The 14,251-nt window shown below is 42.2% G+C and overlaps 1 protein-coding gene across 1 annotated transcript; it reads left to right on the top strand.

Annotated features, from left to right (window-relative positions):
- Positions 1-3,506: 3,506 nt before the first annotated feature.
- kcna4 (potassium voltage-gated channel, shaker-related subfamily, member 4) lies at positions 3,507-11,566 on the top strand (the record flags this gene model as incomplete). Its single annotated transcript, XM_079496434.1, has 3 exons — positions 3,507-4,686; positions 6,087-6,473; positions 10,986-11,566. The coding sequence occupies 3 exons, from the start codon at positions 3,507-3,509 to the stop codon at positions 11,564-11,566; spliced, it is 2,148 nt and encodes a 715-aa protein (XP_079352560.1).
- Between the last annotated feature and the right edge of the window lie 2,685 nt (positions 11,567-14,251).

Here is a 14,251-nt window from a genome sequence, read left to right as displayed (position 1 = left end):
ATACTGTCATAGTGGCATACTGTCATAGTGTCATAGTGCCATAGTGCCATAGTGCCATAGTGTCATAGTGCCATAGTGTCATAGTGTCATAGTGCCATAGTGTCATAGTGTCATAGTGCCATAGTGTCATAGTGCCATAGTGTCATAGTGCCATAGTGTCATAGTGTCATAGTGTCATAGTGCCATAGTGCCATAGTGCCATAGTGTCATAGTGTCATAGTGCCATAGTGTCATAGTGTCATAGTGCCATAGTGTCATAGTGTCATAGTGTCATAGTGCCATAGTGTCATAGTGCCATAGTGTCATAGTGCCATAGTGTCATAGTGCCATAGTGCCATAGTGTCATAGTGCCATAGTGTCATAGTGTCATAGTGTCATAGTGCCATAGTGTCATAGTGTCATAGTGTCATACTGCCATAGTGTCATAGTGTCATAGTGCCATAGTGTCATAGTGTCATAGTGTCATACTGCCATAGTGTCATAGTGCCATAGTGTCATAGTGCCATAGTGTCATAGTGCCATAGTGTCATAGTGTCATAGTGTCATAGTGTCATACTGTCATAGTGTCATAGTGCCATAGTGTCATAGTGTCATAGTGCCATAGTGCCATAGTGCCATACTGTCATAGTGTCATAGTGCCATAGTGCCATAGTGCCATAGTGCCATAGTGTCATAGTGCCATACTGTCATAGTGTCATAGTGCCATAGTGCCATAGTGCCATACTGTCATAGTGTCATAGTGTCATAGTGCCATAGTGCCATAGTGTCATAGTGTCATAGTGCCATAGTGCCATCGTGTCATAGTGTCATAGTGCCATAGTGCCATAGTGTCATAGTGCCATAGTGCCATAGTGTCATAGTGCCATAGTGTCATAGTGCCATAGTGCCATAGTGCCATAGTGTCATAGTGCCATAGTGTCATAGTGCCATAGTGTCATAGTGCCATAGTGCCATAGTGCCATAGTGTCATAGTGTCATAGTGCCATAGTGTCATAGTGTCATAGTGGCATACTGTCATAGTGTCATAGTGTCATACTGTCATAGTGTCATAGTGCCACATGGAGACTCATGTTATATGAACAAACACTCTATACAGCAATACTATCACAATATAGAGCTTTTTCACATTTATTTTAACCAAAGAAAATCACACCTATTTTATAGCCTTCTTGGATACTTGAAAGTAGCCATATACTACCTAGAAAAATGTTGACAAATCTTCTGTCACAAAATCTTATAAAATGGGGTTATTTAGCCAAATACATATGAATTCTAGTGTCATCCATATAGGAATACCATTAGATAGATAGATAGATAGATAGATAGATAGATAGATAGATAGATAGATAGATAGATCAGGAACAGAGTTTTCTATTCAAGGGGAGCAGCTATAGCCTGACTCCGCCAGATGGGGCAGCAGAGAGTACACTGAGCAGCTAGCCTGTTGTATAGTTTGGCTCTACGGTCCAATCCAAGTTACATTATATCCTATATGAAGGACAAAAGAGACTTTTGATGCAGCTTTCTCAAACTATGGGACTGCAGCAGTAGCCAGCCGGCCACAGCAGGCAGGCAGGCAGGCAGGCAGGCGCACACACACGCACGTACACGCACACACACGCACACGCACGCACACGCACACAGGCAGGGTGCGTAGTGGCCGCTTGTGTCCACTGGGGGATGATCGAGCACCGCCTTGCGCGCTGCGGTACCCTATAGCTTCCTCTCTCTCCGCGGCTCTCACTCCATACAACGAGAGGAAACACGGAGGAGAGAGAGAGGGCAGCGGCAGACAGATGTGATGCCCAGACTCACCGTGTGGATGATAGGCTATCTCACATGTTGGGTCATCAACTTTCATTCATCCCCGCATCTTTTTGTAACTGGGCGGAGCGGATGCCCGGCGTCCGACTCGATGCACACCTGGGTTTCTTTTTCACCCCCCCCCCCCCACCCCCCCTCCCTCCCTTTTTAGGATGATGATGATTGCAAGCCAGAGGAGGATCGATGCATCTTTTTTTGCGGTAAAAAGGGGGGCGTGTGGCGTGTGATGATCGGATCCTGTTGAATTGAGAGACAAGACAAAAACGTCGACACTCAAAGCAAAAAAAAAAAGTGTTACATCCTCGAGGAGTGCGTCAGACAGACCGACACACACACAGTACGCACACAACACGGATATAGAGTTGATATGTTCGGTGGTTGGATACGGAGAAGGGATTTTAACATTCACCAAAAACAAGACGGGGATTTGGGATTTGGGAAAGGCAGGAGGAGGAATCGCATCCTGGTCTCGCCTGCCTCCAGCACAGCTTTGGGCCCCCTTCCTCCCTCCCTTCCTTCCTTCCTTCCTTCCAGATGTAAGTAAACGCCAGGATGATGTGTGGTTATTTGGACACAATGAATTGTGTGCGTAATAGCCTGCCACACATCATCTGTCTGTCTTCCATGCGCTTCTCCTTCTGATGTTCAGCATAAACAGAGCTGTATGTTCAGCAGCATAACAGACCTGCGTATAATAGCATAATAATATGAATAATACTAATAGGCCTTATTATAACATATCATATTATTATAGGCCTATATATTGCGTATTCTCCGTTTTTCTTTATAATAGTAAATGCGTAGTGGACTAGCTGCCCTGTCGCCAAAACAACAGGCATCAATGTTGAAAACATTTTTTTCATTTTGTCCTTTTGTTTTGTCTTTTTCTTTCTCTTCCAGCTCTCGAGGACGTCAGGCGAATTAAGTCAAAGTCAGCGGAGATAGCAAAAACACAAGATGTCATTTTATTATTATCATTATCATCACCATAAAATGGCAACCACGAGTGACCACTGACCACTAGCCTATACACCATCAGAGACTAAATAAAAAGAAGCAACGCATTTCTTTCGGCTGCAATAAGCGCCGCTGCATGGCGGAGAAACGAACCACCTGATGGGCACAACGAGGGCAGCGTTCTACAGGAGGTATCGATCCAGCAGAAGCTGCACTGGTGACGTGACTAAACATTAACGAGGAGAAGGACAGGAGGGACACTACAGGAGTTGGACTGACATCACAGCAGATGATCCATGATGTGATATGATATAGTAGCCTATACTTTTATTGTCAGCTCACATACAGCCATGTATGCATAACACATATAAACAGCGCTCCTCGCGTGGTGTCATTAAATATTGGAGAGCATAATCAATGAGAGGTTATTAATATCCAGCATGTTCCCGCGGAAGCATGCAGGAGAACCCCACGCGGAGGACCTTTAACGTCTAGAGCGTGATGCCACCTGTCGACACCCCATAGCCTCCTCCTCACGCCGCGCGTGCGTGCTTGGCTGCACACTTTCTAAGCTTTGCGCGCACGCGTACACACAACACACACACACACACACACACACACACACACACACACACACTGACGCACGCACGCACGCGGACACTGAGAGGGTGGTCGTGGGTGCTGGGTGGGTGGGTGGGTGGTGTGTGGTCGGTGGGGACGCGACCATGGAGTTAGCCATGGTGGGCGCGGACGGGTGCAACAGTCACCTGCCCTACGGGTTCGCTGCCCAGGCGGCGCGCGGGAAGAAGTGTGCGGCGGCGGCCGAAGAGGGAGGAGGTGGAGGTGGAGGGGAGGAGGCAGGAGGAGACGCACACCTCCTTCACAACCAGCAGCAGCATCGCACCGCCTCTTCGTCGTCCAACGCCAACAACAGTAGCGGCGGCTCGCGCCCCTCCTCCTCTTCCTCCTCCTCCTCTAGTTCCAACTCTTGCTCCAACTCCAACTCCAACTCCTCCACCTCCTCCACCTCCTCCTCCTCCTCCTCCTCGCCACTCGAGCCCGACCAAGTTCTCAGAGAGCGGAAGAAGCAACAAGCAGCAGTAGGAGGAGGAGGAGGAGGAGGCTGGAGACGGAGCCACCGGCACCACCACCACCGGGGCCGATCGTCAAGAGGAGGGACACTCGGCGGCGGCCAGTCGGAGCTGGCGCTGCTCGGATCCCAGGACGACATGATGATAGAGGAGGAAGAGGAGGAGGAGGAGGAGGAGGGGGGGGAGGAGGCCGGGGAGGGAGGAGGAGAACGGGACGAGCAGCAGGAGGAGGAGGAGGAGGAGAAGAGGAGGAGGAGGAGGAGGAGCAGACGCTCGTCGAGTTTCCTCCTGTGCCACCACAGCAGCAACATGGATGAGGAGGAGACGCGGCGTCCTCGCTCCGGCTACGGGAGCGCCTACAGCGACTACGGCTGCTGCGAGCGCGTCGTCATCAACGTGTCGGGGCTGCGGTTCGAGACGCAGCTCAAGACCCTCTCGCAGTTCCCCGAGACGCTGCTCGGCGACCCCGACAAGCGCATCCGCTACTTCGACCCGCTGCGCAACGAGTACTTCTTCGACCGCAACCGGCCGAGCTTCGACGCCATCCTCTACTTCTACCAGAGCGGCGGGCGTCTCAAGCGACCCGCCAGCGTGCCCTTCGACGTCTTCAGCGAGGAGGTCAAGTTCTACGAGCTGGGCGACGACGTCGTGCTCAAGTTCCGCGAGGACGAGGGCTTCGTGAAGGAGGTGGAGAAGCCGCTGCCCCGCGACGAGTTCAAGCGGCAGATCTGGCTGCTGTTCGAGTACCCGGAGAGCTCCAGCCCGGCGCGGGGGATTGCCGTGGTGTCCGTGCTGGTCATAGTCATCTCCATAGGTAGGTACAGGCTAGCCTATGTGTTCAGCGGTGGAAAACAATGAAACAACACTCTGTTTAAGTGAAAAGTCCGACATTCTACATTTATTTGAGTAAAAGTATATAGGCTACGGCTACAAAAGTATTGGCATCAACAGCTTCTTATGCAGAACATCCACGTTTTTCAAATGTATTAAAAATCCTTTGAAAATAGCAGATCTATACAAGCTCACACAATTACACGCATTGTGAGCTTGTAGATCAAATGGCCAAAATGTAGGCTATAGGCCTAGGGCTGAAGCCAAGTGTTAAATTGATGTTTTGTAATAGGCCTAATACAAATCTAAAAAGTATCTATATAGTAGCCTATAACTAAAGTTCTGAAAACAAATAAATAGTGAAGTAAAAGTACAATATTTGCCCCTGAGATGTAGCGGAGTATAGCCTATAGGAGTAAAAGTACAGGAATTTGAAGTAAAGTAAAATACCTCAAAATTGTACTTATGTGTACAGTACTCGAGTACATGTACTTTGTTACTTTAGAGCTATGTTTGATATACATGATCCTATAGGATCATTCATGTGTATATATATATGTGTGTGTATATATATATATATATATATATATATATATATATATATATATATATATATGAGGGTTTTTGAGTGGTGTAAACCACTCCTACAACTGGCTTTGTTAGTGCAAAAAAAATGAACATAGCAACCATGCTCATTTTTTCTGCACAGAAAAAAAACCCTGTTCACCCGGGTGTGATTTAATTACGTCAGACATGATTTCATTACGTCAGACAGGCTATATAAGACCTTACACCACTCAGTTCACACGGGTGTGATTTCTTTTATATTGTAGGCTTACAATGCAATGCTTTATGTAAGGGATAATATCTGCCTAGGTGGTCATTGTCGGGAGATAATTCACCTTTAGGGTGATTAACCACCTCCAACGAGATATTTCCTTGCTTGCGGTAATGAAAAGTAACCTATTGTGTCGCGCTGCCCACCTGCAGCACTGTCGCAAAACAAGGAAGTGAGTTGATCAAATAGAATCCATTTTCGGGTAGGCTACTGCTTCATCTATTTCTCGCTCAAATGTTTTCAAAAACATTTTTGAGATCAATGTTTAGCTGTAAATGACATTGTGTGTCACTAGTGTGTGTGTGTGTGTGTGTGTGTGTGTGTGTGTGTGTGTGTGTGTGTGTGTGTGTGTGTGTGTGTGTGTGTGTGTTTACATGGCTGTCATGTTGGAGTCAGCAGTAAATCAAGCGGTGCGCAGCAGGTGCTTCGAGGGTTGGATTAGGCATCGGCCTGTTATCAGAAATAACATACGGCGACTGACCAATCAGAATCAAGCATTCAAGCAAGCAATGTAATAAATGTTGTATATGTCTCATCTATCATAGTCATTTTCTGTCTGGAGACGCTGCCGGAGTTCAGGGACGAGAAGGAGTACCTGCAGCCCAAGACGGGCAACTCGTCCCTGGAGCCGGACCACGGCTTCACGCCGTTCAACGACCCCTTCTTCATCGTGGAGACAGTGTGCATCATTTGGTTCTCCTTCGAGATCATCGTGCGGTTCTTCGCCTGTCCGAGCAAGACAGACTTCTTTAAGAACATCATGAACAGCATTGACATTGTGTCCATTTTGCCTTACTTCATCACGCTGGGCACGGACCTGGCACAGCACCAGGGGGACAGCAACGGCCAGCACGCCATGAGCTTCGCCATCCTGAGAATTATCCGCCTGGTCCGAGTGTTCCGCATCTTCAAGCTGTCCAGGCACTCCAAAGGTCAGTGGTGGAAAGCTACTCAAGTTTGACCTACTCAAGTTTCTGCACCTTTAAGAACAATTTCGAGAAACCTTTACATTTTAGGACTACTTGAGTATTGTTTGATAGCCAGCCTACCTTTACTCCATTACATCTCAGAGGTATTGAACACCTGTAGTTACTAGTTAGCTTAGGCTACTTTTTATTACTACTATTAAAACAAAAACAAAACGTAATTAATTTAACCCATTTAGACCTGAGGCCGATTCTAAAAACACCATCTAATAGAGCACCGAAGTCCTGACGTCACTGTCAGTAGAGGGCGTCAGTCCACAGGTTCATGTACTTTTTATTTGCATTGTAATCTCCATAGGGGGATTTTAGATCGCCTCATATAAGAACTGTGTTTGAAAAATAAACTCATATGGATATGAAGCATCGACTGAAGGTGGAAATGTACAAATATACCCAAAGAGTAACAAAATAAGCGTTAGAAACGAGTCAAACAACCCAGAGACTACATTTCCGGGTAGGCGGGTGGCTGCATCTGCCCGTCGCACAACAGTACGTTTATTTTTATTTTATTGATATTTAATGTTTCGTGGTTAGTACGAGTCGAGTCACCACCAGCTGAGCTTACGTCAACGAGGAATCTCAGGAACGCAATGTGTTGACAGCTGGGCGTGACGTATATGCTCAGCGACATTGCCTTCATATGTAGTTTCAAGGCTTTTGTGGCCACATTAATTCCATTTTCTCCAGAAACTGGCTGTATAAAATATGAATGGACATCATTAACGACGCACAGCCACTCCCCTGACAGAAAGGCCGGGGTGGTCGGTTTATTTTTCAAACACAGTTCTTATATGAAGCGACCTAAAATCGCCCTATGGAGATTTCAATGCAAATAAAAAAATACATGAACCTGTGTGTTGGTGCCCTCTACTGAAAGTGACGTCAGACTTCGGTGCTCTATACCTACGTTTTCTGAAAACCGTCAAATTGTTATTTAAAATAAATAAATAAAGACAAAAAGTCGCATGTACTGTATAGCAACTAAAGAGACAGAGGTTGCTCCAGGTATACATGTATATAAGGTATTTAGGGTATGTTATTTATATAATAACAGGTATACATGTATATAAGGTATTTAGGGTATGTTATTTATATAACAACAGGTATACATGTATATAAGGTATTTAGGGTATGTTATTTATATAATAACAGGTATACATGTATATAAGGTATTTAGGGTATGTTATTTATATAATAACAGGTATACATGTATATAAGGTATTTAGGGTATGTTATTTATATAATAACAGGTATACATGTATATAAGGTATTTAGGGTATGTTATTTATATAATAACAGGTATACATGTATATAAGGTATTTAGGGTATGTTATTTATATAATAACAGGTTTACATGTATATAAGGTATTTAGGGTATGTTATTTATATAACAACAGGTATACATGTATATAAGGTATTTAGGGTATGTTATTTATATAATAACAGGTATACATGTATATAAGGTATTTAGGGTATGTTATTTATATAACAACAGGTATACATGTATATAAGGTATTTAGGGTATGTTATTTATATAATAACAGGTATACATGTATATAAGGTATTTAGGGTATGTTATTTATATAATAACAGGTATACATGTATATAAGGTATTTAGGGTATGTTATTTATATAACAACAGGTATACATGTATATAAGGTATTTAGGGTATGTTATTTATATAACAACAGGTATACATGTATATAAGGTATTTAGGGTATGTTATTTATATAATAACAGGTATACATGTATATAAGGTATTTAGGGTATGTTATTTATATAATAACAGGTATACATGTATATAAGGTATTTAGGGTATGTTATTTATATAATAACAGGTATACATGTATATAAGGTATTTAGGGTATGTTATTTATATAATAACAGGTATACATGTATATAAGGTATTTAGGGTATGTTATTTATATAATAACAGGTATACATGTATATAAGGTATTTAGGGTATGTTATTTATATAATAACAGGTATACATGTATATAAGGTATTTAGGGTATGTTATTTATATAATAACAGGTATACATGTATATAAGGTATTTAGGGTATGTTATTTATATAATAACAGGTATACATGTATATAAGGTATTTAGGGTATGTTATTTATATAATAACAGGTATACATGTATATAAGGTATTTAGGGTATGTTATTTATATAATAACAGGTATACATGTATATAAGGTATTTAGGGTATGTTATTTATATAATAACAGGTATACATGTATATAAGGTATTTAGGGTATGTTATTTATATAATAACAGGTATACATGTATATAAGGTATTTAGGGTATGTTATTTATATAATAACAGGTATACATGTATATAAGGTATTTAGGGTATGTTATTTATATAACAACAGGTATACATGTATATAAGGTATTTAGGGTATGTTATTTATATAACAACAGGTATACATGTATATAAGGTATTTAGGGTATGTTATTTATATAACAACAGGTATACATGTATATAAGGTATTTAGGGTATGTTATTTATATAATAACAGGTATACATGTATATAAGGTATTTAGGGTATGTTATTTATATAATAACAGGTATACATGTATATAAGGTATTTAGGGTATGTTATTTATATAATAACAGGTATACATGTATATAAGGTATTTAGGGTATGTTATTTATATAATAACAGGTATACATGTATATAAGGTATTTAGGGTATGTTATTTATATAATAACAGGTATACATGTATATAAGGTATTTAGGGTATGTTATTTATATAATAACAGGTATACATGTATATAAGGTATTTAGGGTATGTTATTTATATAATAACAGGTATACATGTATATAAGGTATTTAGGGTATGTTATTTATATAACAACAGGTATACATGTATATAAGGTATTTAGGGTATGTTATTTATATAATAACAGGTATACATGTATATAAGGTATTTAGGGTATGTTATTTATATAACAACAGGTATACATGTATATAAGGTATTTAGGGTATGTTATTTATATAATAACAGGTATACATGTATATAAGGTATTTAGGGTATGTTATTTATATAATAACAGGTATACATGTATATAAGGTATTTAGGGTATGTTATTTATATAATAACAGGTATACTTCAGAAACATGCCTACCAATAATGATTGGTCCTTACTAATGTAAATGATACGATGGCTATCCCCGGTCATCTGCCAAGAGAAAAGCCTGGTCACAACTTAACCCATTTAGGCCTGACGTCGAAATAAAAAAAAAGTCTTCTGAAAGAATATATATTCAAAGATGTGTGCCTCATTTTCACGATATTTCAAAAATAGCAGACCTACAAGCTCATAGCGCGCCACTCGGTGGCGCGCTATGAGCTTGTAGATCTGCTATAGATCCGCTATAGATCCGCTAAGTACAACATAATGCTTTAGTTAAAACACCAAAATGGGTTACTAATTTCTGCTTTGATCCATTCATAAATATGATAAATAAATGGGTAAATAAATATATGAGAGTAGAATATGATAAAAACAAGTTTTTGTTTGACTATTTAATATATTTGTAAAGTAACCGGAAGTTACGTCATCACTCCAATATTGCGGAGGCACTGGGCACTTTGGTTGTTACTAAATGGGACCTAATGGGAGTGTCGCCTCTTTATATAGAATCTCTTTGCGTCTCATTGGTGCACTGTGGACAGTTGAGAAACATGCCTACAAATGACATCATCGATGAGGATTCCAAGCTAATGGAAACTACAGCCTTTCTCTTCCTGGAATGTCAAATGCACACTGGCATCTGTTCTTGCAATGATCATAATGATAATGATAATAATAGTATTAATTAGGGATGCATGATATAATCAGCCACAAAAATACCATATCGGTATCGAGTCGGTCTCAAAATAATCCTGATTATTTTCACAGATATTGATGACGCAATAATAATGTGACCATCAATGGCTCGCAGAGCAGCCAGTCTCGGACACTTCAGCTCAGATTGACCATAAACCATTTATTGCAAAGCTATTGCATGTTAGTATGGCGGTGTGGCTCTGCTCATGTGATATCAGATAATCTGTGTACAGAGACACAGGTCTGATATCAACGACCCCCCCAGAGCAGAGCCAAAGATACAATAATTCCATGTGCAAAATACACAGTAATAACACATCAACACATGATTCAACACAATGAATCTACACAATCACAAACAATCAAATAATATCCCATAACCCCTGGACTAAGAACTACAGGGAGGAGGCCGGGGAGGTGGGGCTGAACGAGCTGCTTTGACATCTCAGCATGAAGAATGAGTAGTGATCTGAGCTCAGTAGGGACCTCAGTAATCTAGGATAGCAGGTAAACGATGAACATAGCATCAGTCTCTAAACAGTACAATATTAAATAATAATAATAATAATAATAATAATAATCTGTGCATTGAACCTCCTTGCATGACTTCCCACACAGGTCTGCAGATCCTGGGCCACACGCTGCGCGCCTCCATGCGCGAGCTGGCGCTGCTCATCTTCTTCCTGGTGATCGGCGTCATCCTGTTCTCCAGCGCCGTCTACTTCGCCGAGGCCGACGAGCCCACGTCGCAGTTCACCAGCATCCCGGACGCCTTCTGGTGGGCCGTGGTCACCATGACCACCGTGGGCTACGGCGACATGAAGCCCATCACCGTCGGCGGCAAGATCGTGGGCTCGCTGTGCGCCATCGCCGGTGTGCTGACCATCGCGCTGCCCGTGCCCGTCATCGTGTCCAACTTCAACTACTTCTACCACCGAGAGACGGACAACGAGCCGCAGACGCCGGCGGCCGTGGAGAGCCTGCCGCCGGGCGTGTGCCCCTACTTCCCCGACTTCCTGCGGAAGTTCAAGGGGTCGCCGTCGGGGTCGTCGCTGGGCGACAAGGGGGAGTACATGGAGATGGAGGAGGGGGTGACGGAGTCCCTGTGCGGGCTGGACAAGAGCCCCAGTAAAGGCAACGGGACGGACATCATCAGCCGGAGGAACAGTAACACTAAGGCCGTCCAGACGGACGTGTGACCACAGAGAGACGCGGTCCTCGCGTTTAGCAGCGACCCGTTAGAACACACACAGCAGGTGGTCCGGTCACACCCTCTAGCACACACGTTTTAACGCACATGTTACAACACCTCGCTTGTGCACGCCGACGCACACACGCACGCACACGCCGACGCACACACACACACACACACACGCCGACGCACACACACACACACACACACACACACATGCACGCACACGCACACACACACACGCACACACACACACACACACACACACACACACACACACACACACACACACACACATATAGGTATATATCCCATTAAGACCTGAGGGCGAATCTACAAATTCCTTCTAAATCAGTAGTTCTGAAACTTTAAGAGCTTTTATTTATATATATATATATATATATATATATATATATATATATATATACTATATAGTATAGTATATCTGCTATTTGTGAATAGCCAGCGCTAAAAATTACATTAGCTTCTTTCTCGGTTTTAATGGAATATATATATATATATATATATATATATATATATATATATTTATTTTGCACGCACGCACACACACACACACACACACACACACACACACACACACACACACACACACACACACACACACACACACACACAATTTATACAAGTATGCATTGCACACAGTACAGTAGTACATTCCCCAAATACAATACAATGTTGCATTTTCATTGTGGCTGCTTTAGAACAGATAGATCAGAATGACAAAACGTACCATAGGTATAGTCTCACCAAAATTTGCTTCTCACAATTTATGACCAACGTCTTGCCCGATGGGTCAGTCGGTTCCCCTTGACCCATGTGGGCTTCCAGTCGGTTCCCCTTGACCCATGTGGGCTTCCAGTCGGTTCCCCTTGACCCATGTGGGCTTCCAGTCGGTTCCCCTTGACCCATGTGGGCTTCCAGTCGGTTCCCCTTGACCCATGTGGGCTTCCAAATGTACCCGATGGGTCAGTCGGTTCCCGTTGACCCATGGGTCAGTCGGTTCCCCTTGACCCATGTGGGCTTCCAGTCGGTTCCCCTTGACCCATGTGGGTCCAAATGTAACATTATGAAACCTAGAATATGGACGGCAGTGGTGGAAAAAAAGTACTACTTTTTTTTTTTTTTTTGTAAAAGTATCAATACTGCAATGTAAAAATACTCTGTTACAAGTAAAAGTCCAGAATTCTAAATTGACTTGAGTAAAAGTACAAAAGTATTGGTATCAAAATGTACTTAAAGTACTAAAAAGTAAAAAGTACTCATTATGCAGAAAGTCCCATTTCAAAAGTTTTCAAATGTTTAAATATCTTTTGAAAACAGCAGATCTACAAACTCACAATGTGTCGTTCGGCTATTTTCAAATGGCGGAAATGTATGTATGTTTTGTAATAATCAAAACCTGCAAAGTAACTACAGTAGTAACTAAACATTTTAATGTTAATAATTGTAGTGGAGTAAAAGTACAACATTTTCCGCCGAGATGTAGTGGAGTAGAAGTAAAAGTATTGAAAATTTGAATTACTCAAGTAAAGTAATAATACCTCAAAATTGTACTTACTGTAAGTACGTTACTTTCCACCACTGACGGACGGAGAGAAGAAAGACAGGCTAATGCATTCGCACTTTGAGTTTCAGTTGTCAATAACAAGAAAGAAAGAGAGCGCGATAATTTTTGCTGTTTATGCAATAAAGTCAAATTTGTTTGCACTAATTATGTAAACTCTGCTGGGGTTTCTGACGGACTTCGACGTTTGTGCAGTTGAGACAGAATCTGTAGGCCATTAGTCATTCCTCCAGGGACCTCTTTAGGTGAAGAATGTGGATATTTATATTATTATGACTTTTATCTTCACCTCGGAAGACGTCAAACTGGTTTCCATGGCGCGTTCGTCAATAGTTCCAGGATTAGGCTAATAATAATAATAATAATATCTGTGTCTGAAGTAACATATTACTGTGTTATTATAAGCAAATGACAACATTCAGTGAAGTCAAGAAAAACTAGGGCTAGAAGTAAATTCTATACACATACAACGTTTTCTCCCCACAAAATAGGCCAAACTAAGCCTTGTGTCCACTGACCGTGACAAGCCAAGCACAGGATTCGTCTCTGGTCTAAGTTTCATTGCTCTGAGAGAAAAATGACTTGAATGGAGATGTTTTTCAAGGTCCCATGGTCTCTCCTCTCCTACTCCTGTCCTCAGTGTCATAATTATAAAACCACCTCAATGTGACAATATCCCTTTACACATGGATGTGTAATATCCCTTTACACATGGATGTGTAATATCCCTTTACACATGGATGTGTAATATCCCTTTACACATGGATGTGTAATATCCCTTTACACATGGATGTGTAATATCCCTTTACACATGGATGTGTAATATCCCTTTACACATGGATGCCGGCCGGAGGGGAATAAAGCTGCGGTAGAAATGACTCCTATAACCGAGAGGGGCTGGCAGGCAAACCTCTCTTATTGTCTGCTGGAACCTCCTTGCACAAACGTTGTTTTTCCGCTGGAGGACTGTGGCTGTCGTCTCTCCCAGCTCGCAAGAGGATCCACTGCTACCAAGAGAATGTCTTCCATGGTATGTACCCCATCTTTGTTGTTGTTGTTGTTGTTGTTGTGTTAATTTCATTAATTTAACTCAGAGTGTACATGGTC

Source organism: Electrona antarctica (genome assembly GCF_951216825.1).
Source record: "Electrona antarctica genome assembly, chromosome: 3".
NCBI lineage: Eukaryota > Metazoa > Chordata > Actinopteri > Myctophiformes > Myctophidae > Electrona > Electrona antarctica.
The sequence above is the reverse complement of the archived record's forward strand: the minus strand, read 5'-3'. Positions and strand labels throughout refer to the sequence as shown.